The sequence below is a fragment of the Aptenodytes patagonicus genome, chromosome Z (assembly GCF_965638725.1).
Source record: "Aptenodytes patagonicus chromosome Z, bAptPat1.pri.cur, whole genome shotgun sequence".
NCBI lineage: Eukaryota > Metazoa > Chordata > Aves > Sphenisciformes > Spheniscidae > Aptenodytes > Aptenodytes patagonicus.
The window spans coordinates 61364087-61391938 of NC_134982.1; the positions used below are offsets into that span (position 1 = coordinate 61364087).

Genomic DNA, 27852 nt, shown 5'->3' on the forward strand with positions numbered 1-27852 from the left:
TCATTAAAAATTTCCAGTCAATATTGAATGATATTTCAGTAGCAGGCAATACAGTTTAATATCTGGTAAGAGTGGCTAATCTGTATAGCACATGCGTTGTGTTATACACTGCATGCTGTTAAAACTGTATAAGTCAAAATGAACAATTAAAGCTATATTTTCCTGCTTTTGATGCTTGCATACATATTTGTTGCTAGCTTTCAGCATTGTGTTTCTTGGAGTTGAGAAGCGTAGAACGTAGTCACTTAGAAATGACATAGCATACACAGAATTAGTAAGAAAATAGGTTTTATTTTCAAATTTTATAGATAAACATTAACAATGCCTAAAGCAAGCAGCTGGACAGCAACTTTCTGTATATATTCCAGATAGAAACTCAGGCACTTAAATTAACAAACATTTTGCTGTAACAAACTCAGCTATTCTATTATAACTATTTACATTTTTCTACAAATACTAAAAAGTGAACTTATGCCATTAAGATAACATGTAAAAATATTTTTAAAACATGTCCATACTTGCACATTCCCAAAGTGTATCTACAGTCAAAATCCCCAACTAAGGCACTAGCCCAGATTATGTGCACATTAAAATAAGTCCATTTTAAACATCCACAGTTCCCTTTAATATACCAAGTTACTTGTTTTCTCCCACTACAGCCTCACTCAAGTATTACTTTATATGCAGGGGGAAATGGGGCTCACAGTCAGCCCAGTTCAGCTCATTTTTCCTGTTTTTTTGATCGGACTATTCCACCTTGTTTCACTCAAGTTATAAGTTAGACATTTAAAATTAGACTGCAAATTTAAATGTCACTTTTTTGGATATACACAGTGGAATACTAAGAAGGATCTTTAGCAAGTTAGAGAACACTACACATTCACAAATATTTTAAGTTGTTCAAGAATTGAGTATGATCTTTTATATTTAGATAATGGTGTATAAGAACTTTGGTACAAGTGTTGTAGCAGTGCTTATTCTTATTGGTTTCTTTTGAAAGCCCCCAGTTTGCTCATGATTTATGTGTGTATAGCAGATACCATTTCTGAATCCTTTTGTGACAGGGCTGCACTTGCTGGTGGAGGCTTGTACAAACATACTGCCATGACCACAAAGATGATCGTGATGATTTTGCAAGCAGCACCTGAATGCAAAGAATAGAAGAGTCCTTGTTGCAGTCACCTTCAATAACAGGTAAGAGTATTTCAGTCATTTATAAAGTTTCACATGGTGAGTTACGCTGTAAGACTTTTAAATCAATGCTATGAATTTCAGTGTGTTTTACATGAACTGCAGAGGGCAGGTAAAGGCAGTCTTCCAACTGACTTCAGACCCCTCACCTGCCTGCCAGTTCTTGCTTGCAGCAGCTATTGCCATTACTTCAGTTCTGTATTTCTTCACCCCATTCTAGTCTGAAGTGCAAGTCTTTCTTACTTCTTGTTTCAGTACTGTTCTTCATTGCATCAATATTCTCTTTGCCACAAACTAAAACGCCCCACATACAAACCTGTTAAGTATTCTCTCCTCAGCTACCTTAAAAGGTTGTTCCATTTACTCATCATCGGTACACAGTGGTGTTTGTGCAACTTGGGGGGGCAAGGAGAGGGGGGAAAAGAGGAGGGATTCTATTTTATCACAAATATGCCTGAGAGATACTGAAACCTGAAGTTATGACTCCTGCTTTTTCAGTTTCAAGATTAGATGTTAGCAGTTCCGTTTATGCACTGTATCACAGTTGCTAGAAAACAGGACAACAGCAGTTATCACAGATGCAAGCTTAGCCTGCCTCCCCTTCCCCAGATATACCTCACACACTTGAAGGGAACAGATTAAACAAGTTGGGAAGAGTTTTGACTAGTGTTCAGAGAGATTTTCAAGATCTTGATATTAATTTAGGGAAAAGAACTGAAACATGACAAGAGGAGGAAAGGTCCTCAGACCTTCAGCTGTCAACAGACCAAGCCAGATAAGACTGAAATGTGTGCCATTCCCTTAAAATTTAGTAAATACAGTGTGACAATGAAGAAAGACCAAAGAGCAAAACTATTTTGTATTATTGTTATTAAAAAAAGTTTTCTAGGTCATTTTTAAGAGCCACTTAATGTGGTCTTGCTCTTACCATGCTATTTTGCTTTTTATTATGAAAAAAATAAAGATTTTTTAAAAAAACACTGCTGCTAAAAAATAAAAGGTTAAGATTCTATTTTAAAATAATTCCCGTCTAGCAGTCAAGGTCAGTATATCTATTACCTTGTACATGTACTTAATATGAAGAAGTCACTTACTTATGCCCATCAGCAGATAAGCCATTCTTTCATTGTCATAAACCCAACAGGCTCCTTTAGTTTTACATTCATTAATACCCCACAGAGTACAACTGTTGTCTATAGCAACACCAAACAAAATTGGTCCAGGAATAGTACCTAAAAAAACCACAGTAACATGTTAGAACGTTTGAGTTACTTGGAATAATCTTACCTGGTCTTAATGCATATAGTGAAATGCCAAGCTGGTGGGGAAGATAAAATGGGATAGCCACACACTAAACATTACATTTTAATCAAGCTCATAGGGCTCATTAAATAGCAAGTGTACCTCTTCCATTGCTCTCAATTAATAGGTAGGGTGCATAGTGTCAGTTAATTCTGTATACAGCTCTCACTTTACCAAGCAAGAAGTTTGTTCAAAGACTTCAGCTTCTCATTACTTCCTCGGTTTTCATTGGAAAAGAAAAAATTGATTAAAATTAGGGGAAAAACAGCTAATCAAGGAAGCAGGATTTTAACAGAAAGAAAAGAAGTCCCTTTCCTCAGATGATATACACTAACCTGTTCCAAATGCAGAGAACTAAAATATTATGTTAACATGTTCAATCACACATTTTTTCCATCCCTCAGAAGTAGCCAAGCTTCAGGAAAAAATTAACATAAAATGAGTAGTGTTTAAAATTATTCCTGCATAGAATTTATTAGATTTGTGCGATTTTTGTTACAACAGTGCTTTATAAAGCACAAGTGTTTTGCATCCAGGTATAGCCAATTTCATTATAAACACCCAAAGTACATCACTGCATGTCTACCTAACCTACTCAAGGCCTAAACTGTTCTTGAGCTAACAAGCAGCTATATCCTCACTACAGCTCTTCTGTCTAGGACCCCTGTGTGGTTCCTTCAGCCTACAGCATAAATATCTTGTCGGTAGTAATGCTGTTAGTCACTGCCTTCTTCAGCCACAGTCAGTACAGGCAGTGCAAAAAGTTCTCCTATCCTCTGCTCCACAAGAAAGTCAAGAGTTAAGACTCAGCCAGAGATATCTTAACTTTGAGTAAAATGAAACAGAGAAGCCCTCATACAACACTTTACACTACCTCACAGCTAATTTCTACCTGTAAGGATGTTTACTCTTGCTATGCTTTATTGGTAGAACGACTTAGATTAATTGGAGTTTGAATAGGTACAGCAAAGCAGAACTCACACTGCTAGATATTTGATCTCAAATGGCAGGGAATGGCTGCAGTACTAAATATTGACATAAAAGTCTACTCGCTGACCAGGCCTTGACCCAGTCTTGAATTACACATGCCATTTAGAAAGTGTCTAAGACAAAAACAAGAGTTAAAAATATGCCTGAGAAAATTCAAATGAGTGGTTCAGAGAATACCTACATTTAGCTTTATGTTTTATTTAAGGTGATTCCCCTGTCTTACTGAGATACTAGAGATACTTAGGTTTAGAATTTAAGTAGTAGATTTCCCACATCAAAACTCAGTAATTATTTATGTACAAGTGTCTACAATTTCAATAAAGGATAAAGTTAGAGGAATTGAAAGGGAAGAGAGAAGAGGGAAGACTCCACTTGTCCACTTTAAAATATACTGGCATGGCCAATAAGGATACAACTGTATGAGACGGTGTCACTTTCTTTTAACTTCTGGAACTTGGGATGTTAACTGCATGAAGCTGTTTTCTATTACATCACTTTTTCTTATCTCAACTTTCAGAATAGGCCTCCTTCTGGGGGAAGTGACAGCAGGTGCCTTTTGCTGAAAGGATGACAGTTACCTGTATTTTGTTTATGCCGATAAGAACAAGAAAGGCTAAAATGAGCACGCATGCCCTATTTAAAGAGGAATTTGAATCCAGATGGCATCTGCCTTATAACAAGTGTATTCTATAAACCAATGACAGGCTGCTTCAAGCTCCTCTGAAAGCTTCTTAATGCATTATTTTTTTAAGTCTAGAAAAACATCAAATAAGTAGATTATTCAGAGGCAAGTGTTTCAACAAGAAAGTCATACCCAGTAGTCGTAGAAATACTGACTGTACTCCAAGAGCAAATGAGCGCTGTTTATCCGGCACACACCTGTAAACAAGATTTGCAGTTTAAGACTTGGTAAACAAGTTTTAACTGTTCCATTTCTCTGCTCTGTCTCTCAGTGAATATGCTTTGTCTTAATATACTCTTTAACCTGTTAATTGCAGAGGGTTTTAGAAATCCAGTGTGCAGAACAAGTAACCAAAGAACTTCAAGGTTCTTTTGAGGTGTTTTGACAAAAGATAGAAGCAACTCCTATAGCTCATCAAGGCATTTTAGATTGCTGTTTTGTTAAACTAGTTCAAAAATAAAAAGCTAGCTTACCAGCAGCACCCTGATATACTGTTGAACTTTTTTTTCCCACAGAACCACCAAGGATTTAAGGACAGTGCTAGAATGCAATCCTGAGCTACTATTCCAGAAGAAACAATACACGAATTGAGACTAGGCTTCAGGACAGCACAAGGTGTTGTATTTCCCATAACCTTTACATACAGTCACCTGACCTTACAATTAATCAGTTCTGGCCTATGCTATACAAATCAATATATGATTTAACAACTAGCAGAATTTACCTCCTTACCTCCTACCCATTTCTTTCAGATACTTCTCTACCAACAAACATTTTTATCCTGCCAGTGTCTTAAAGATACTACCATAAAGATTAAATACAACCTAACTTACTTAATTTATAGAATTGAGTTTCAGCAGTATTTTCTTTAATAAGCTGTATCATTGAAGCACTGTCAGTGCTAAAAAGAAGACAGTATTTAAATATTCAGGAGTTATTCCCTCATTCTGGAGTATGTATTAGGATTAGCCATAGAAAAACATCCAAGATGAGCAGTTATCAGCAGTCACTGTTAGAATCCCTCTAGCCATAAGGCAAGTAGAGGAAGGTGAATGAGTTTTGCATAGTGTGGATTGTTATTTCTAGCACTAGAACACTGTCACAAACACATGGGTTTACACTCAAAGTTGAACAGAGTAGGCCCACTGAGTATCAGATATCAGAATACACTGTAGTAACTTACCTCACGTTTAACTATTTAAATTAGGTTTTGCACATTTAAACTGCTCTACAGTCCTCTCTTCCATAAAAACTGTTTCACCATTTCAGTTGAAGTGTACAAGGATTCAAAATGCCAAATGCTATTTCTTAGAATTATCTAAATAAAACTATGTCAGCTCAGTTTTGAATATAATGCAACACTTCACATTATTCTATCCCCACACTAATATGACAAGCTGTTAATTCTAGATTTACACCAAGTCTGAAGAGGAGGCTACTACAAAGCACTGTTGCAGTGTATCACTCCCCTCTCCAACCCCCTGACTAGAAAGTTGGAAAAAGAGCATCTAACCACACCCTCCCAAAGCATCATGTGTATAGTGCACATATACCTACGCATCATGAACATTTTCCCTCTAGAAGTATTAGAGGTACAAGTCAGATTTCAACATAAAGTGAAACAGCTCTACTTTCAGAATGAGGACGATGTATCTAGCTTTCACACATATGAGTTTCAGCGATTTTGAAGACAGTCAAACCGCTGGTTAACAGCCACATACATGCTGTCACTTTTTATATTAATGATTACCATACATACAACATCAGTATCATATGAAAGGTAGTCTACAGTTCTTGACAGACTACAATTTTGCAAGTCAGAACTCTGAACTGAGACAGGAAACAAAGGTTGAGAATGAGACTGATTGCTATTTTGTTCTTTTCTTGGTACAATTTAAAATCCTGGCACTACCGATACACGTGCTAGTTGAATATTTTCTTCATCCAAGCACATAGCACATTTATTCCTTCTTGCTTTAACTAAAACAATCAGGAGTGCTCCCATAAGAGAGGGGTTTTGCTACAAGTAGGAAAGAATTTTTTTTTTTTTTTAATAGATTCAAACAGTATCTACTAACCAAATGTAATTACAGAGATGACAAACAGTGGTATGACTGTCTTCTGCTTCAAGTACTGCCTGCTTACTACACAAAGTACTACAACAGGAAATCCCTCACACATTGGTTTAAGTCCACATTCCAAAGCAAAACAAATTAGAGTATTTTACTGATCTGAGTTTTCACAAGAATGCTACCTACTTCTCAGCCCAAAAAAAACATACCTGAGAATGGCCACAGTTGTTGGAGTAACAGCCATAAATGTAAAAACAACAGCAAAAAAGAAGAAGGTCAGGAATAAAGGTAAAAATTTGCATTGTGTTGGACATTTCCCAGGGACAGCTTCATAGAGAAAGTCTTCTGAACCATCTTCTCTTTTTGGTTTCCCAATACAGGAACAGTTGTGGTACATCTACAAATAATTTATAAAACAAAATTCAGCTCTAAGAATGACACTAAGTGGCACTAATATGGTGGATGTTAATTGGATCTGCATCACACTGAATACAATAAACCCTGACTTTACAGTACGGGAAACCATCCATTTCCTGCTAATCATATAACACTATAACCCTCATTTTTAAAACTGGCTCAGTAGAACTTGACTGATCCAGCTCACCTGAGCAAAAATTATTTTTGGTTTTGTGATCTAAAAAGACAGTGATAGTCTCTATTTTGTGTGGAGCAAGTTTTTAGGTACAAACATAAAAGACTTAAAAGTAAAGAAGATTTTAGAGTTAGAGGAATGACCATATGCAGTATATAATATTATACAGAACCACCATCAGAATAAGCCTTGAAATGCTAACTTTTGCACCTGAATCTTGCTACGGATCAGTGAAGATATCACCAGTTACTGTATACAATTAAGAAAGGACAAGCTACAGTTGTTCAAAACAAGATTTTTTTTGTATCAATATATAGAGAGAGAGATAAAAAAAATTTTAAAATATGTATTTTTCCAAACAAATCACCTCTTTGAAAGTGTTAAACACCATGGAGGGCGTCAAGGGTTGAAGGAAGGAAGGAAATGTCCCTTTTGTCTTTCCCCATATGAGACTGGTTTTATTTACAAAGTGTAACTTCTGAACAAAGGGTAGCCAAAAGCTTCAGTTCCCTTACAGCAGGCAATATCTTACATGGTTCTCAAAAGTCATTTTTGAGCAGGTAGTGTGGCTCAGCCTAACATAGAATATAAAAAGCCAGACAACTAGCAGAAGAATTTCAAAGAGAGCAATGGGTTTGAGCTGGCTTCAACCCACGTATGCCTTTCCAACAACCAAGGGAGGCCCAGCATCATGACAGTGAGCATGCTATAGATACCAGTAACGGGAATCACACTGGTATTGTGACTGAACTGTGTATTGCAATTGCTATATTTCACTAAGCATAACTTGTATTTGTATTGTGTTTTCAGTATATTTTGTATCACTCTGCTAAATCAGAAATCCTGTGTAACATCAACTGTCATCAAATAAGTAAATTTGATATTAAACATTACACCCTCCACAAGTGGAATATCTAAAAGCACCTGTCAGAGAGTATTGGACTGTGACACATACCAACATTCATCCTACTTACACGTGTTTCCTAATCCACACCAATTTTTGCTGTAGTAACTACCACTTAGATTCAGAAATACTGAAATTTCCCGTCATACTAAGGGAAGAGTGTTTTTAGAGCATGCATTTTGCAGGAAACCAGAACAGACCATGTCATCTATCTTCATAGCATAGAGTACCTTTTTCATGTTGTTAAAAAGATGTGATGCACATCCCGCAAAACAGGGAGAAAAGTACTGGACTTCATCTCTGCCACAAACTGGGTAGTACATAGAGCGCAAACATCTGCAGTTAGCATTGCATGGCGCTGTTAAGTTATACAGCGTACCTGTTCTGAAAGGTAAAAGTTAATAGGCTTTTAATAAAGTAATTTAAAAACAGCAGATATGTAAATAAGTAATGCAGTATTTATAGGATAATAAATCTCAAAATATTCAATTCAGGTGATTTATGCACTTAATTGTTTAAAAATAAGCCATGTTCCTAGTAGTTACAACTCTAGAGGAAATTCCCATTTATTCTGTACCTAGTTATTTTTGTGCTATTATTACTTCCATAGATTATTCCTCCAATTTCCATTCACAAAACAGATGACGAAATTCTGTGTCCCAACAGTATTCTTATCTCCTCTCTCCCACACATTCTCCTACACTTGAATTTGTTCAGTTTACAGTTTAAAAAACAAGATTAGAACCAGAGTTCGGTGTTTCTTTTACTGATCGTATTCTAAGATTTTTTCCTGTTTTGGATTCAAGTCCAGTTGCAAGCCCATTGCATTTTTACTATTTTTAACACTGCTATGCAGACATCTAGATTGTTGCAGCACCAAGATGACCGCACAGGCTAAATGCAGAGTGCCATGACATACAAAGTCTTATCACACCCAAAAGGACCTTAAAGATTTTCTCTGGCTGTTTAGAGAATAACTAATGAAGAACAGAGTTTAATTTAACTCTTGCTTACTGTAACTACTCTCAACTTAGGCATTCACTTCCAGTATAGGCCATAGTATGGTTGTATTTGAAGTAGTCCCACTACACTATTAGTATGAAAAATCAGTTTGGGATGTGGGGGGACCCTCTTAAGATATAACTGGAGATAATGAAAACACCCTTTGATTTTCTAACAGTAGTTCATGTAATAAGTAAAGAAGCTTCACAGGTTAAGAGTTCAGTCAGCTGAAACCAGGATACTGACACTGCCAGAAGTTTAAATACTGTACTGTAAACTGAAGGTTCCAGATTCATTACCTAAAAGGCAGGTTTCTTCAAGAGAATTTAAGAAGGTCACAAATACTAAGAGAAGAAATAATTTATCTAGGAATTAAGCTGATTACTTACATAGAATTCAAACTACACATGGAATATTAGGGACATCATAACTACCTATACACTTCATTTGGTTGTGGTACAGTTGAACCCTACTAAGTTACATTAGTTCATTCTTCATACATAGAAGAATCAAAGTTAGTTTGCTCTGGCTTAAAGCACTACAGTGCACCATAAGCAAATTCACTAATCACAGGTTTGTTCATACAGTGCCTTGTTAGCCTATGAGGCATGCCAAGCCTAGAAGTATTTAATCAATTCAATGGCAACATTTGTCCTGTTTACATGTGCAGACAATGTCTATCTTCCCTGACCTACAAAGAGGCACTGAACCTTTAGTTATGCATGGTCAGAGAAATCTTAAAATACAAAAGAAATACAGTTTAGTATATATACTTTCTTATGAAATGGAACTTCTTGTTCTAGCATCACTTTTCTAAAGAAGCCTAGTAGATGAGGCCATTAAATGGTCTTTAAAAGCTCTATAGGTTGGGTATTTTTTTCACAGCAAAACTAAAAAAGGAGTCCCAAAGACTTGTGGGAATAAACAGTACTACAGAAATAGTCACTGCATTTCTATTCCTTTAAGTTTTCAAGGAAATACTGGGCAAAAGAATTTGGCAAAAACAATTCTTTTAAGTGTTTACTAGATGAAGTAAGCCACATTAGTTCTGCTTATAGCCTACCTTAGTAATAAACAGAGTTACCACAAACAAAATACTTTGTTCATTAACATATGAACTCAAAAGTGATCCTGTACTCATGTGGTTCTGGTACTAAACTTACAAAAGCTTTCCCCACCCCCCCACCTCAAGGCTATTCTTCAATAAAAAGAGAATGCTTGCCATGAATGATTTCTTCAAAACCTCCACAAAAATGAATCTGCATCAATTTCCAAGTCAACTCTCAGAGCACTCTCACGATTCATTCTTTCAGAAGCATTTGTTCAATGGCATAAGCAGTTAGACACTTGGCTATTCTTCCACAAGCTTATAAATTTGTTAAAGCTACTACTACATATTTTAGTTGCTTATTCCTTCACGGAAAGCAGTTTCAGAACTGGCACTATATTCATGCCACTAACTATCCTGATGCAGGTCACATGTCCAACAAACTATGGTCCAACATGTAACAGTGAATTAAATAAAACTGAACCATTTTTTATAATGGATACTGAGTGGAAAGAGTTATTTCAGGATTGGTTAACTCCAAATTGCTGTAGATAAGAGGTCTTCAGCAACAGTTGAACTACATAACTGCTGAAGTTACACAAAACTATTCAATACAAGTTAACTGCATTTAACTTAGGATGAAAATCAATTCAGCTGTACCTTTTGTCAGCTGCTTATCATCATAGGACCTGGTATAGAAATATGGATAGCTTCACATACTATTTTCTATACAACCTCTTCAGTATTCACTTGCTACATACAGATTCTTTTGCTCAATATGTAACTACAAGCTTTCCACAACCAAAGTCTGCATCCTAGTTGTCACAGTTCTGAAGTGTCCACAGTAATATTACAGCTAGCATTTTTTCAGACCCTGAAGCAGTGCCATGTTTTAAGTGTCAAATGTCAACACTAGCCTTTGAATATACTATCAATTGATACAGCAAGTTGTAAAGATAGAAATCAGAATGAGTGGTAACTTGAGCTTTAAGGAATTTTTTTTTTCCCAGTCACCAGTGTATGAAGATTGGTTTATTCATTTTGTATGCCTTCTGGAAAAGGAAATACAAATGAATGGTTAAGGTATCATGGCATTAAATTTCTACTCTGTTAGAGAACTGGAAGCCTGACTGCCCTCAATCACTACTGCCTCCAAGCCCCCTGAATTTCTGTCCCATTAACCTAAGGTTATCTATTTTACTGTTTTCACATTTACTTGAATAAGACCTGAAAAATATCTGGTTAGTCTTTCATATCACTCTTTGTATTTTGGGGAAAACCTTTAATATTTGTCAGTTATGTTTATGTCAATGATTCCCTTAAAGGACCTAGGAAAATTAGTAGCCTTCATATTCTGAGATATTTGTGCACTTAGTTGCCTCCATGAGAAAGACAGGATTTTCCTGGGTTCTTCTATTTGTTATATGTTCATTTTAAGTCAGTCAAAAAGTATGATAAATATCAAGTGAAGAAACCATCCAAGCCTAACTGCTGATTAGATGTTTATCATTTTTTCCTAAAGTATTACCAACTTGTATGTGCATTAGAGGCTACAAAACCAACTTCCTCCCCAACCCATCTTTTGCATTGTCATGGTACGTTTCATGCTATTGTGTTAGTAAAGAGCAAACATCCTCTTCCCCATCCTATTTAGGTTCAAATGCCTTTTTATGCATTGGAGCATAACTTACAGATTCTGCTTTTGTACAAGATAGTGGTACCTAACCCTTTTCTAAAATGGGGGATTTGGGGAAAACAACAAAAAAGTATTGATGTTCACCCAGTTGCACAGCATGCTGCTCATACTTATGATTTTTTTTCCCCCCCCAAATGGCAGCTAGCAGTCCCTAGCTACCAGCCTACTAGAGTTATTTTGCACAACAGCATCTGGCTTTTTGGCAGACCCTCAAGCAGCTGGAGTTGCCTCTGGCTCTGTCAATTCATGACAGAGTAACCAACCACTTGAGAGCACAGTTTTGGCACAGCTAGCTGCCTTCCTCCTGCCTTTAAACACTGCTCGTGCTACAGAAATTTGTACTATTTAAAACTATGAGAATTGAAACATTACAGTCTTATAGTTAATTCCTTAATAAGGCATGACTGGGCATTTTACACAACATAGTGCCTATGCTGGTGATTTGATCACATACATTCAATGTTGAAGTTTTAAAAGTGGACCTAGAAATCCAATCTCTAAAGAATGCTTATCCTTGCAGATATTTATTTTTAGTCTTGCTTCATTTTTACTGTCACTTTTCTGACTTTTTTTCCCACTGCCATACTAGTTTCCAGAGTAAGCTTTGGTCACAGCAACAGGAAGAACATTCATCCTAGAATTTTTATTACAATTACTACAAATATCTAAAAATGACTGCATTCTCATTAGGAATGAGAATTGTGTTAAAGGAAAGAAAAGTACATATTGTTTAGAGAAGTCTTTTGAATATTTTGAATTATGTTTCCGTGTTAACCATGTTACTCCACCCATTTTTATTCTTCAACCTATGTCACTGAGCTGCTCTCTTTGCATTAAATTTCTACCTCTATCAGCCATTTTAACAGGAAAAAAGAAAGCCTCCTTTGTAAATGGAAGCTAGATGTGCTAGAACCTGATGCTACAATAATGTCTTTGTTTTTCTAGGGTAAAATTTGCAATCAGTTTAAGTTGCAGTGCACCTCAGTGCTCTCTCATGAAATTGTTGCACATGGCAGACTCCTTCCAGGAACAAACTGCCCAGATTGTCAAGAGCTGGTTAATAAAACAAGAGACAAAAGACATACTACTTCTACAGAGATACAAAGTTAGCTGTAGTCAATAACATGGTTACTACACCTAGAATGTTTACAGAAGCTGGGATTTTTTTTGTTGAGCCTGTACAGTCTGCTCAGAACATTTTGTAGCATTTCCTTAATCATCTATTACATGAAGATTCCAAAAACAAGGTTTGAGAGTTCCATAAAACATTTCAGTTTCATACATCAAGGCAAAATACAACATTTTTAAAGGTTTTGTATTCTGTGATGTAGCTTATTTATTTTAAACATTAACATCAAACTCAAGAGTGCATTAAAATATATTTACCCATTATATGTTTCAGAGACACCTGCGAAAGGTTCATTCCCACATTTAGCAAATAAAAACACTGTGTTTAATAGCAGGGCCACTGAACAAGTGCCTATCATGAACTTGATCATGCTTTTGCAATCCATTTTGCACTTGGAAACCAAGATGCCACTTATTATTTGGCCTAGTGCTGCTGCTGGAATTAATACAAGCCCTAGAGGAAAACAAGACACCAGCAATTACACAAAAATGCAAGATACAATTAGTGAAGCAATTTAGAGTGCAATTTCATTACGAAAAAAATCACAAAAGTCACCTGTATCTTAAGATGCAGTTCATGTGATGTCATTTTCAAACCATCCTACCAGAATCTGTCAGCATGAGTAATCTATTCTACCCTTACATTATCTTTAGCCTTTCCAGAAGTTCAGCTTGACTGCGTAATTTATAGTTGTCCAAAATCCAAGTTCAACACAGCAAAACTAGATTACTTATGAGTACTACATACTGGGCAGGAATCTCTGAACACCAGTAGGCCACTTCATGAAAACAGAAAGTGTTCTTTCATTGCTTCAGTGTTTTTCACATGTCCATGTTCTTTGTTATACATTTGTGTTATAAACTTTTTAAAAAGAGAACATAATTGCTTTTATACAAGAGACAGCACAAGGTACAATAAGGCATCTATAGAAAGATTTAAAAAAGTCTAGATCAGTGTGTCAGTTTTGCTGTCATAGTCCATATAGTCCACAATGATTTATCCTCTTTGCACTACTAGGACTCCAGATGCATAACTGAGTATTCTTATATGGCTAATCTACAATACAACACAGAACTCAGTGTAACTTGCACTGACCTGCGACAGCTAATTTTAAAGACAGTTCAGGTACAGTGACAGAACTGCACAGGCCACAGACGTCTATAGTCAAAGGTAGTTTAAATAGTTAACATGGTCATTGGTAACACTCAGACTAGCTAGCTCAACGTCAGTTCAGGTACAACTAGCTTTCAACATTAGTGTAGGCATTTCTTTAAAGCTCTACATTTGGTTAACACTATCAATATTTTAAACTCAAATCAAAAAGAAATTCAGACAAGGTCTGTAGGCAAAAAAGGAACATGCAGTTTTCCGCTTCACTGCTGATGACTGTTTAACAATTAAGCATCTAGTCCAATGTATTTCTATGTAAAACCTGCAGATACTTTGTTCTGAAGCAATGATGCCTGAATAGTGATAGTACTATCTAGTATTATCCAGGGAAGTAGGTCATTCAGAAAGTCTATCCCAAAAGTATTTGTTGGAGAAAGAGCACTTCAACTAGCATATGCTTATATTGCAGCACTATACAGCTTAAGTAATTTAGCAAGACATGTTCCAGAAATATTGTCTGCCATATTGCAAGCATCTGTTGGCCTATCTGCCTTGATCTAGTTGCTGTTCTTCAGAAGTAATTGTGTCAGAGTTAATCATGTAACCCCACCTAGTACAGCTCTTCCATCAGATTTTTCTATTTGTTTTTCCAACACTCAGGTTTTCATAGCCTTCCCCTGTTCTACCTATTACTTCTGCATATCAGATAATAGGAATAAGTGACAGTAAGCCAACTATAGAAGCAGTTACACAATATTTTTATAATATATCCTGATTAGTCGTTTTATTCTAAGCTATCTCACTGTAATGTTATGGTGGAATTGAGTAAGGGAAACTCCAAGCCAACCCCTTACTTGTGGTAAGCACTGCTTTTTTTCCAGCTGCCCTTCACCTTGCTTCCTTTAGTAGGGACTAAGGCTTAATGCTCCTTCAGCTGATTTTAAGTGAGGAAAATTAAATGTTTTTCAACCAAGAATAAGAAAGGGACAGAGTACAGTTTCAGCAGCACACAAAATTTTCATTCTACTTTGAATACGAGTATCAAAGTCTTCTGAACTTAGAGACAACAAGTAGCTTTGCACCCTTGATGAATTAAGTACCAGGGTTCTCATAGGGCAGGAAAGAATAATATAAAAATACTGTTTCTGCTCTGAAAACTGCATTTCATATAAGTATATTGACAAATACCTCAGACAAACACAAGATGCCTGTATAAGCTTCCACCCATAATGTTAATGAGGTGTTCAGCACAATATATTTAAGATTTAAAAATGAAAAGCCACATTACCTCCAAGAGTTGCTGAAAAACTCGACGTCTTTCCAAACTGATTTTCTATAAACTTTGGTAGAAATGTGGCAAAGCCAGTGGCAACTAGAGCTTCTGAAGAACTGGCTATTATTAGACTCATAAGCACTGGATTCTTCAACAGTATCTATGGAGGGAAATGAGCATAACACTCAGGAAATTATTTCACTGTAGTACCATGTAAACTAGAAGTCACTGTATTTTAAAGTAGATACTCTCATGTGGAACTTCACTAATATGCTTTTCTTGCTTTAACAATCTTAAGCATCAACAAAATGAATATGCATTAAATTATCAGTAGCACTGGAGACTTTCCTATCACAACACGATAAAGAAGCAATTACCTTTCTAAACATTTATGTATTACCTGAAAAAGAATTTCATTTCTCAGAATATATCAGTTTTAGTAAATTCAAGATTTCCTTACCAGGAGAGCCATGGGAAAGTCTTTAAAACTTTTTCCAATATTCTTGGTCTCAACAAGCGCCTCACTTCCATCATTATGTGTTTCAGAGATTTTTTCAGCTTGTATTTTTGCTGTTCCTACAAATGGGCAATGACAATTGACAATGAAGACATCGAATACTTGTGCTCTTAAAGTCAGAAAAAGCATCAAAATAAGTGTTTTCTTTCCTTGGGAGAACTAGCTTAGACACTGTAAGTCTTCTTCAATATTATATTGGTACAGATCCATAAAGAGATCAATAATGTATTGCTGCGGAAAGAAGAATTTGGCTCAAAGCATCATGTTTCTGTTGGAAGGACTTTACTGTAAGAAGATATTATCAGGGATACGCTAAGAATTTCAGACTATCCTGAAGCCCATTCAATTTATCTTTTTTTTTTTTAAACAGCCCTTACATTCTCCCCAGTTCCCTACTTCATTGTTTCTTTTCCTCCATCATTTCTCTCTCCAGATAAGCTTATTGAGTTCCTTCAGATGCTCTTCCAAGGGACTCCTAGATAATATCTGCCTGAACAGAAATTATATTAAAATTATTCTTTTTAGAAGACTGCTCTGGGATACTTTGATGCTTTATTATTCCACCCAAAACAATAAGGCAATAGAGTCAAAGACAACAACACGAGTTCAGTCAATGGAATTTCCTTATGATTCTTGGTGGATAACATAGCAGCTTTAAATATAGTCCTGGGTGCTTAGCTGCAAGCATTTTCCAAACTTTGACCATCAGTTTCCATGCTCTACCTGTTTCCAGTTCTACTGTACATCGTTACATACACAAGATCCTCTCTAGCCCATCCACCTTGTTTTAAAGGCAGCATATTGGAAACAAGGTATTTATCATCAGGTTTTAGCCAAAGACTGAGACTCAGTTAACTGAGAAACAGAATCAAAGAGGAATCAATCACCCAGTCCAGAAGTCTATAACCCACAAGTATAAACAACTCTCTCTTCCAAAGTAACCCATTACTGTTAAACATTTACCTGGTAGGTGCTTCGGAAAGCATGAAAAAGGTATTATAAGAAGCCAAATTGCAAAGAAACATGCAAGAAATGCTATCCACCATGCTCCAAGCCAACGTGGGTCATCTTGATCCATCTTTGTACTGGAAAAATAATTTGGAAAAAGCAGGTTTACCATTCATGAATTCAAATCAGCAATTTTAGATGTCAATGAGCTGTAATTTTTTTTTTATATTGATTTAACAGAAAGCCTTTTAACATTGTCATTTTCTTGTTTTCTACATGTATTATTGTTTGCTTGTTTAAAGCACATTCATCAGCTCTATTGTAACAATATTGCATTCTATCAAATATAGCTTTCAACTCATTAGTCAAATTCATTCTAATTTAAAGGCCACTATTTGGCCCTGATTTCAAGATCTGGTAACATTATTAAGATACTAAAAAAAGCTGTTTTTAGAAAGAATCTTCATAATCAATGAGTTATGTGACAGCCAATACAGAAGTTCAGAATGCCATTGCGTTGATCCAAAGTCCCTAAAACACATGAAATAAAAGTGTAAATGAAGTTGTTGGTTTGGACAGTAGTACAATTTATAACATTATTTTTTGAATAGTGGACTATTACTCAACTGGTAGATTTTTTTAGCAAGCTCCTCCCCAGGAGGTAAGTAGCAGTATCCTACCCCTCATATTCCACCTCAGGGAAGCTTTTTGCACAAGAAATCAATAGTTGCGATCTAACCCTAAATGAGCAACTAATCAAAAGACAAAGCACTTTTTGTTAATCAGCTTTAAAATAGCTAATATCTCAGAAAGCTAGAACTAACTATTTGCACTACAGAGAAACTTTCATGCACAATGGAGTGACTACTCACTGTGGGAAGTAACTCACTTCCTAGAAGCCCTTGTGAATGCAACTTCTTACCAGGTTAAAAGAAACTCTTGAAAATACAGTATTTTCCAAACAAAAATACTCCTCAATTTCTCCTCCTCACATGGAGAAAAGCTGAAGATTTTAGTAAGAACTATTAGGAAAAGAAAATAGAAAGCAAAAGACTAAGTTGTATCTTGCCTTTCTGGGATCTGGATATCAACATAAACATTAAGTAGCTGCCCTCCTAAGACATAGCCAATAGCAGGACCCAGCAGTGACATGGCATAGCCAATTCCTAGAAGAGAAAATACATCAAGTTCACCATACATTTTTAAAGCCTTCTTTTAAAAAAATTCCTAAGTCAACTTCAGACCAAATGGTTTCTGTAATTCAACCTGTTCTTTCACTGTCATTACTTTAACTATAGCATGTAGAAGATAAAATTTGTACTTGTCCCTCAACAAGAAAATTTGCAGCTCTCATTAAAAGCTGCAACTCAGAGGTTCAGCAAAAGACACTTCATTGACAGCATCTTTATGCATTATTAGATTGCCTTTTGCACATCTTGTGCCTACAATCACAAGCTAGCTTGTGAATAAGTTTCTGAAGTGAGGTTTTTACAAGCATCAGTTGTTAACAGTATGTGCTCACAATCTTTAAGAACCTACATATTTATATTTTTGAGTCTTAAGTTGTTTTTTAGATCTGCCAAGACCAGAAGCCGGGGTTCCATTAAAACTTTTGACTCCAGTAATATCTATCACTTGAGTTCATTGAGAACTCAATCATATGCACTTCCATTTATTGATATGAGCCTTAAAATACAAAGCCAGGGCTCTTAACAGCTCCTGACAGTTCTAAAAAAAAAAAAACCCTGAAGTTGCACGTGTAATCATATCCTACTAAAGAGCACTCTTAGGTCCATTTTTTTTGGCCTTAGAACAAGATTTTCTCGATGTCACAATAGTCTCCCTGGCCTACCAGCCAGATTTCTGTGGCACTTTAGCACTGCTGGCAGGAGCACTGTCTCTGCAGATAATGGCTTGCAACCAATAGTAACTAGATCTAAATAATTGGTAAGACATGCATCCTTATTGCTGATATTCTATGCTCTTCCCCAGTTTGAAGAATCTGGATTTCTCATTTGTTTCCAAAGTGCCTGAATCCTGAGTATTTAGTATTATTTCACTCTCTTTACGCAGCAAGAAGGAATTAGCGGGGGAGAGGTGCAAGAGGGAGAAGGGACACAGAAGGGGACACTCAAGTATCAGTAAGTCAAAATAAATAAATATTGACATATCCCAAGTTTTCCTGTATTTTGGAAATAATGACATGCTCATAGGATCTTTCTGAGTTAAGTCCACATTCATCCCACAGAACTTCAAACCTAGCTTAGGAGGTGCGTATTTCCTCCTGCAGACCATGCAGTTTAAGTTACCATTTGGAATTGCTTAACTTTTCATTGGCTTTAGATGTAGATGCCTCAGTTCAGCAAGAGAACAGTCCTCATGAAAACACACATGGTTTCAGAAGAGAAAGAAACTACCAGCTTATGAGTTGCAAGCTTATAGTCTAAGATGCTAGCAGCTATTTACAGAGTCTAGCAGAAAGTTTTAGGGGTTTTTTTTTGCTGCCTTGCACAAGCCTTCTTGCATTAGGCAAAGCAACGCAATGTATTTTAAATCCTCAGTACATTGCATAAAAGCAAGAAAAAGAATTAAGGCTTAATGTAGCTACCTGTCCACTCACTTGCCTTCTAGTTTTGTTATATTAGGCAGAATACACTGTTCTTCTGAACTCAGCAGTTGTCTGAAGATTGCACAAGCATTGATTTATTATATTGGTTTGTTATATTTTAGGTATGAACGCTGACACCATTCTCCTGAATTTTCAGGCTACCTCTTGATCCCCTAATCATGCAGACAGCCTTAATTTTCCTCTATTTCACTAGCCTCAGAAAAAAAGTGTAACCTTCTCTCTCAGTATAAAGAAACAGCAAAAATAAAAGCTGCCTTTGTTATTTAAGATTTAACATATGCAACTATTCTATTTTTTGGCATCAAATGAAGTGGTTTGCCTGGAACAATTAAGCTAGAATTGTATGCAAATAGATGATGATTTCAATTTTGCACCCTAAAATATTGATTTAGCCTGGAAAACAGTCCAGGAATCTAAGATGCTTTGAATTCCTCCTGCGAGTTACCAGTATAGCTAACATACTTTTATCAGCTTACACATAAAATGGGGAAAATAGCAAATATCTTCATACCCATAGAAAACACACTTAGACTGCAATGAACTTGGCAATAAAAATGCACATAACCCAGAGAATGCTGACTGGAAAGATTAAAAATCACTGCTAAGAATTAGTATTCCTTAGCTTTCAAACAGCCCCACAGTAAGACAAACGCTTTCTCCATGTTTCTAGGCAATCCCTTTACTTTCAATTAAGGAAAGATACTTCCAGTATTTCCTCCTGAAATGCCAAATTTGTATGTGGCTAGAGAACTGCTTTGATCACATGACCCACAGGAGTGTCCCTGCACTGAGGGGACAGCCTACTGTTAGAAGGTAAATAAATAAAACTGTTAAAAGGATACAGTAACATGTGGCTACTGACCTGATATACAGTAGTTTAACACCTGTGACAGTAAAAAGCAAATTTTTGCTACAACTTACTCTGTTGTTAACAAGCAGCCTATATTAACCACTTAATCACTTTCAGTTACTGACATAAAAAAACAGCAGCAGAGGTGCGCAAAGTAGCCTCACCGTGCTCTGCAAAATAACTATTGAAAAAACATGACACTTATAGCAGACTAATACCTAACTTGCACAGTAATTGATATAGAAACACTTTTTGAACATAAGTAAACAATGACAAGATTGATTTAATTAGAGGAATTCATAATAGCATTTGTAAGGCATTGCAGTCTATGATCTATCCAAGCAATGTGTTATAAACCGTTTTAAAATTTACCTATATAAAGGGAAGACTTGTGTTTTGGGACACTGTCATCAATAAAAGCCGTCCCCAAAGTATATAGTGGAGTTCCTCCAACTCCCAGCAGCAGCTGTCCCAGGATAAAGACATACAGATAGTTGGGAAGTGAAGACTTTGTGCTGGCACTGCAAGTGAAGTTAGCAGAGCTTGTTCCTGGAATTTGACAGGTGTCTGAAAGAGAGACAGCAAGTCTTTAAAATTCTGTTACCCAGCTCATCACAGTCCACCTGAAGAAAAACCTGTACTGAAAGCTAAACTACATATGAAGTGCTGTTAGTGCCAGGCTCCCATTTTAATCTTGAGGCCTACTAATATACCCTATATGACAGTTCCCTAACCTTCTATGATATCATACCCCCCAAAAGAAGTACTATCACATCTTGGTTTTTGTTTCCTTACCAGGAAGGAAAGATGGATAAAATAATCTTATTAAAACATTTTGGCTTGTTTGAAAGCATTATTGACCAGATGTATGCAAAAAACTGTCAAATGGTCATTCAGCAGGTTAGTGAATACTCCTAGGTAACAGATGTTTCATTTTGTTCTTGTACTTTATAATGATTCTGAGGAGCACTAACAACAACTTCCAGAGTGAAGAGCAGAGCAGCCTGAACAACCTGAGGAAAGCTGGACTGCTGGAGAGGAAAGTGCAGTCAGAGTCGCAAACAAAGATAATCCTCCCTTCTCATACACTGTTTTGAGAAGTGTTTCCCTCAAAAAAAAAAAAACAACTTAAAAACCACACCACTATCTCTCATAGAGCACACACTGCCATATCTCCAGAATGAGAAGTTAATCTAAAGCCTCTGTACTTGTCCACACACACACAAAGAGGGAAGCAGAGGCAGAACAGACTAAGGTTGCGCCTGCCCTTGTAATGTTTGGCACTATGAAGAGGGAAGAGAAAAGAGGAAGTGAAGACAGGGAGTATGTTTTCTCTTCTCCTTCCTCTTGCTATCATTGCACATTTAGTAGCAGACAGTCCCAAGTGACAAGATCAAAAAGAGGAGCTTGGTTCTTTCCAGGTTTTTCCACAGAACAGCGTACAACCCTAAGGAAGAGGATAAACCCATCAGTTTGGTAGAAACAAGCCATACTGAGTAAATATGAAAACACCCTTCAGATCAGATGAGCAGACTGATTAATTCTCAATACTTTGCTACAAAATTATTACATCATTTCTCTCAGGTCCTGTTACATTTGAGAAGACTTTTTACTTAAGCAAAGGGCAAGCTTGTCCACACTTCAGGCTCACAGGACATAAAACACAAGGAAGTGCTTGCCACACAGCACATATTCAAAGAGAACTGTCTACACTGTTAGATGTTATCATAAAGGCATCCATGGGTTTCATCATGCCTTTCTCCAGAAGGAACAGCACCATAGTGGTGGTGGAGTCATGTAGCACACAACAGGTGATTCAGTGCTGTTGCACAGACACTGGCCAACGTAGAGTGATGGGAAAACTTCAAGAGGAGAAGTCATTAAGATTTTTCCTTCCTTTCCACTTAGGAACAATCCTCATTTTAATGCTATACTGAAGCCACATGGGGAACATCTTATTATGAATCACTACTCTAAAAATTAAAGTTTTTAGAGTATATTTTCCATTTGTTGTCAATCTGCCTTCTTTAGCAACATTCTTCTTTTCTGCAGGAAATTAAGTCTTAAATCAGGTTAACTTTGTACTATTTACATGCAGAGCATCTAAAACAGACTACAGAAGGACACCATGTCCTACAATATCTTGTTAACATACACATATTTGTGTACAGCACATATATAGAATATACCTGCAGTTATAAGTTAGCCTCTAATACCTATTGGGCAAGTCTAAAACAGCATTTAGCTAGTTATTTTATTGCAGTACACAAATAATAGTATCTTGTTAAAATATACACATCAGAAAACAAGTAATGCAGAGCAAGAAAATGCCATGAACGATGTTAAATGACAAAAGTGTAGCCTAATTTGAGATGAGAAATAGCTTCATGAAATAAGCAGATTACATACAGTAATAGCAATCAAACTCTGACAGACTGTGGTTCTTCATGAATCCCCATCCCCACCCCCAATGTCTCAGTTCATATCAACCTAAAAGCCTGTGCCATTGTGTAACTAATTGATTATAGCCTCTCTCCTTCAGTTTTCTAGCTCTTCAATTTATGTGCCCTAGGAAATTTATCGTGACATTGATATGAGAGAAGCTTATGACACTAGTTTGTTTGCAGAACCACATAATCAGGTCTAACTACAGAATTAAGAGAACCATCAATATGCATTTCAATACAATTATAATCCTTTTATTTGCATCAGCTATCAGACTTTTTTTTTTTTTAAAGTCAGCAAGTACACATGCACTTGCTGAGTGGAGTCACGGACCATATTTCATGTTTCAAAGAAACATTTTAAAAGCAAAGATGATTTACCACAAAACTATGAGATTAGTTTAAACCAGCATAAGCCAAAACTGCCGTCAAACAACAGTTTACTCTCTCTACCTCAGCCATTTACATCATCCCCTTCTTGTATCAGTCCAAGGTTTAAACAGATTGGTAAAGTGATACAGGTTAAATCTAACCTGGATTAGATCCACAAGCCTGTTTGCTGCTGTCATAAGAATGGTGGAGAGAGAAGGCACTGGCTTTTACATGATCAAGAAAGTCTAACTGAGATAAGCCAAGCTCTGGGAGAAGTTTAAGATGGGTGGCTGACCATTTTTAACTACCTTTTGTCATTAAACTTGTTTTCCCTTCTAAAAGTCAGTGGATTAGACAACTTTTTTGTGAGGACATGGAGGGATATAAAATGTATCTTCATTGTGTCAAATGAAGATCTGCATTTCATATTTGCTGTGACAGACGTCTTTTACGAATTTAAACATGTTTCAATAAGATCTGAGATGGAAGTTTAAAAGTACATTGCTTTTAGCATCTGCAGTTTTTACAATCCTCTGTGCTGGCTACAGGTAATCAAATACAGAATGGTTTCATTACAGACAAACCACTAGATGGAGCTCGTGACTACAAATACCAGAGCCAGCTAAAACGCTGAAGACCCTATGTAACCTAAAAAAGTTACCAGAGCAAATAGCTCGTTACATCTAGGTTACAAATTTGAGTCTGAAGCCTTTCTGGAGATTAGCCAAGACAAGTTTGCTGTGGCTAAAAATTTTTGTAAATAGGTAGACCATTAGTTAGCTACTCTTTCAATATGAAATGGATTAAACTATTTCTAAAGAGTGTTATTATGATAAATATTTCCAGTGGAATGCTTTTGTACAGTAGGATGTGTATATATTCAGAATAAAAAAATTAGTATCTCAAGGTAAAACAGGAAGTTCCAGGAATTCTCTAAGCCTTATACTGGAGGCTAGTTGTGTTTTATATTCCAGACTAGATCTATTAATTAATCTGGCAGCCATATCAAATATTGCACTGAACTACACTTTAATGTTGTCCTGCACTGTACTTACATATAACAGATGAACATAAATAATCAAGTAACCAACTATGACCTGTTCAAAAATAAATTAGGTTGTAGATTTTAATACAAAGCATCAAATAAAAGAGTTTACTCCCAATGCATTAAAATCTCTATAAGCTATTCATCCAAACAAATAAGCAACAAGGAAGGTTTTTTTGGGGTGTGGTGCTATTAAATTCTGCAACCAAAGTATAGTTAAGATGCTTCATCAACATCAGAACTAGCTAAACCAGACATCCTATAAAATCATTTACTGCGGTTAACTTAACTGTTACAGGATGCTGTTGCACAGCACCTGCAGATTTACATCGAGTCTGTTATGGTGCAGACATTCCCTGCACTCTGTAGTCATTTATCTTTGATAGCATATGTTTAAGTCAGCATAAGCCCTTAAATCTGCTCACCACAGTCACAGCATAGGTAACTGCATTACAGCAGTCAAAATAGCATGAATTCAGTCATCTTACAGTGCCATGAAGAAGAAAGCACACATTCCATTTAAAGTTTTCCCTACAGCTTTTAAATTTCAAAAGTCCACGTAGAACATGAGCCCTAAGGTATCAACACCTACAGCATCTTTAATGGCAGATGAAGTGGCAAATGTTTGATGAAACAGGAACAGATTTTTTGAGATTTTGACCAAAATTGGTAGGAGGGGGAAAGATCAGTTGCAGTAGTTGGCCATCTCCCTTCACACTCCCACCCTGTCAGTATCTTGTTTCAATTAAAGAAACCTACAATCAGGTTGGAACTTTTTTTGTATTAAATTCAGCTTCCCTTCCATACTAGTGAAGTAGGGCGGGTAATACTGAAACTGTAGAGAAATGGGACTGTAACAGAGCCAGGAGCAAGTAAGCTGTTGCCCCTCTACTAAGGGGTAACAAGTAATCATCTGCTCATAGCCTCCAAACACTGAAGACTTTTTTTCTTTTGGCCTTGTTCCATTAAAAGTTCAATTAACTTCTGCCTCAGATGCTCATTTATTAGATGAGGAACAATAGTTTACCGAAGTTATTTAACTAATGGTCGATGTCTGGACAGCTCATGGAAGTGTGTGATGTGATTAACACTTAAAAAAACTAATTTGAGAATCAACAACTGGAAGACTGAGAATCTTCCATCAGATTGCTTAATAGCTACTGATTTTTTTTAGTGAACGCTCTAATATGCTTAGTCATTGAAGGCATAAATCTGATTAAACACTGCAATAACAATTAATACAATCCTAAAAGATTAAGAAACATCTAGATATCATTAGAGCAGGATGACTTTGTTAGTTACAGGTGTGCCACTAAGTTGAGATGCAAATAATTGGCATTAAGCAGACTGCACTTAAAGTCTTGTTTTACGAGAAAAGATATGCAAGATCTGAGAGCTGATTACTCCTGCTATTTCAGTAGTGCTTAATTCAGTATAATTCAGTACTGTTTGTTCCTTCTTTATTTCAAAAAAAACCACAAGTTTTAATCAACATTTTAGAACTTAGTTAAACTTGTTAATGAATTACTCAAGATGCCTTTAAGAGTTCAAAACCCAAAAGAACTGCAACATGTAGTCACCTTTCAACAAGATTAAGTCTAACAGCTTTCCCTTAACATTTATTCTACATCACTGACCTAACCTGCATTCCTATTGACAAAAGAAATGCCACATCATTTTTTACTCGAATTTTAATTGCAAGTCAAAAAAAGCATTTTATTCAAGTGTTGCTTATAAGCAAGAACTGATATTGACACTCAAATCTCTTCTGAAAAAGAAAGTTCACTGTGCAGAGAGACAGCTCTTGAACTTATGGATTTCACAGAATCATTTTATTTTCAGTTTTAGAAATAACACCCTATTTTTAGGACTTTGACAGAGATTAACTATGTTGTGCCAAATTAAGAGTTGCACCAAGTCACTACAGAGATTTTTTTTTTTTTAAATAATTTTCAAAACATAAGGATAAACTTACCTTCAAGTTTAGCTCCATAGTGGTATTTTCCGCTACTGAAGTGTGGTAAGGAAAATATAAGTGAGCCCAATCCTAGCATAAATGCTGAGAAAGCAAGCCATCGTGGTTTGTGCCCTCTTTCTCCAAAGAAAGATACAAACAGTGACAGTATACAAAAAGCAATGTCATAGCTTGCAGAGATTAAGCCAGTGAGGGAACTGTTCAACTCATAACGCTTCTCAATTGTTGAAATACTAATGTTAATCAGGCCATTTACCACAATACCTACAAAAAAAAAAGGAGATAATTAGTCAAAGATACTTTAATTTTATAGAGTTGCAAGGATAAACTTACCATTGTGTGATGGAAGGGTTAAAATGAATATATTTACAAAGCTACATTTTAAGCTATTTATTAGCTTTAAAATCCAGGTATGTAGTGGATTGATATAGTGCCAACTTAAGCCAGCCAAACTGCATAGGACCTATTCAATTTTGTTCTCTCCTGTGGGCATTGAAGATTCAACACTCAAGTATTAAGCCAGCAAAATACCATGCCTCAAACTCTGTTCGTGTATTAAGGTTCCAGATTCATTTGAAGCACAGACAGATTTCAAAGAGAATACATCACAGTGTCATAAGATACTGTACACATTAAAAGGAAATTAGTCAAGGTTATGACTTGCATTAGAATACAAGCTATGACTGAAGCAAGTTTAGGACACAGCTTTCAAATTATGATTGTCAAATATCATTTCCTCCCTGCCATCATGAAGGGAAAATACAAGAAGGCTTTTGAACAGACATCCTTCCCTATAATATAAAAATTGTAAAGCTATTTAAAAATACTTTGCAACTGTTTCAGAGCAACTGAGGCGATTTACTTTAACCGAGAAAAAAAGTTTGCCCTCTGAACCTTGACGTTCCCTGAAGCAGAAGTATCAGACAACCTGGAGAACAGGCCTTGCATGAGCTGCCCTACTTAGGCATGGCGAACTCCAAAAAACTGATCCAAAAGTAGAAGCAAGCAAGCTGCAATTGCCAGTGCATGCTTATACACACTGTCCATTTTTACAGAAGCGTTGTTTGTAGATACTAACTTGAATCTCCCATCCTGCCTCACATGCTGTTTGTATGTGAAACACCAAGTAGTTAAACTTACAGGAGTTCACTTTTAACAGTCCCAAAATAGGATTCTGTTACAAGTGAGATTAATAGCTGTACTTCATAACAGTGTCAGATAACTTCACAGTAGTCTAATTAAACTGCACCCATAATAAAATACATACCCTGGAAAAAAGTTAGGAAGTCTTGGAGTCACGGTTGCAAATAAAATTAAGAGTTCTGTAACCTCACAGATGACTGATGAGCATCTCTCATGACACAGGCCCTACAGTTATCCTTCCTCTTTCTAAAAATCAAACACGATTCTCTACTGTCATTACAAGAACAGAAGGACTGATGGCTGGGACAGCAATGGATTTAAGTTAGTTTTGAACAAGCATTGCACCATCCAGAAGCGCAACTACACAGGATGAACTTCAACAGATCTGCCTAGAGTGCTCTACATATGAAAAAAAATTACTCCAAATCCGTGATCAACCAGCTGTTTTCTTATCAGTGCAATCCCCACCGTAACTAAACACTTCAGCCTTCTGTAAGGAGGCAGCTCTCGGCACAGTATTATTAATTTTCTAATACCCTACTATGGCCTCTTTATTAAGGATGACAATTTCACCTGTCAGTCTGACCACCACACTTAAATTCATATGGGATCCACAGAAGTATTTGGGTATTACTCCACTGCCACTATTTATACATTTGGCAGCTTTCTTTTCTTCTTAAGGAGCATTGACCAAAGAACAATACTAGCATGAAGGAATGAACAAACAAGTTTCTCCCATTTGCCAGCACTTCAAACATTTACTAAGGCCTTAAAACATTCACATGAAGTAGGTGTGCTATGTGGCAAGTTGATTACAGAACTAGGAGACATTGTCTTTTACCTGTGGTTTAAGTTGCCACCTTTAATTTACATCCTAAAAGCCATAAGCCTTGCACTTAATTTTATTGGATAATTAGTTTTCATCTGTAAAAACGCAG

The 27852-nt window shown here is 36.3% G+C and overlaps 1 protein-coding gene across 2 annotated transcripts in view; it reads right to left on the reverse strand.

Moving 5' to 3' along the window:
• Positions 1–271: 271 nt before the first annotated feature.
• SLCO4C1 (solute carrier organic anion transporter family member 4C1) overlaps positions 272–27852 on the reverse strand; it is a 31235-nt gene continuing 3654 nt past the window's right edge. The window contains exons 2-13 of one of the 2 annotated variants that reach the window (XM_076362458.1): positions 25772–26035; positions 20308–20502; positions 17526–17622; positions 16472–16593; positions 15452–15567; positions 15007–15151; positions 12866–13061; positions 7964–8117; positions 6447–6634; positions 4298–4362; positions 2286–2423; positions 272–1144 (exon numbers count right to left, since the gene is read on the reverse strand). In XM_076362458.1, coding sequence (XP_076218573.1) covers positions 1020–1144; positions 2286–2423; positions 4298–4362; positions 6447–6634; positions 7964–8117; positions 12866–13061; positions 15007–15151; positions 15452–15567; positions 16472–16593; positions 17526–17622; positions 20308–20502; positions 25772–26035 — 1805 coding nt within the window. In that variant the 3' untranslated portion in view covers positions 272–1019. Of the gene's footprint in view, positions 1145–2285; positions 4043–4297; positions 4363–6446; positions 6635–7963; positions 8118–12865; positions 13062–15006; positions 15152–15451; positions 15568–16471; positions 16594–17525; positions 17623–20307; positions 20503–25771; positions 26036–27852 lie in introns of those variants that run through there. The other variant, XM_076362459.1, reaches the window with a different exon arrangement.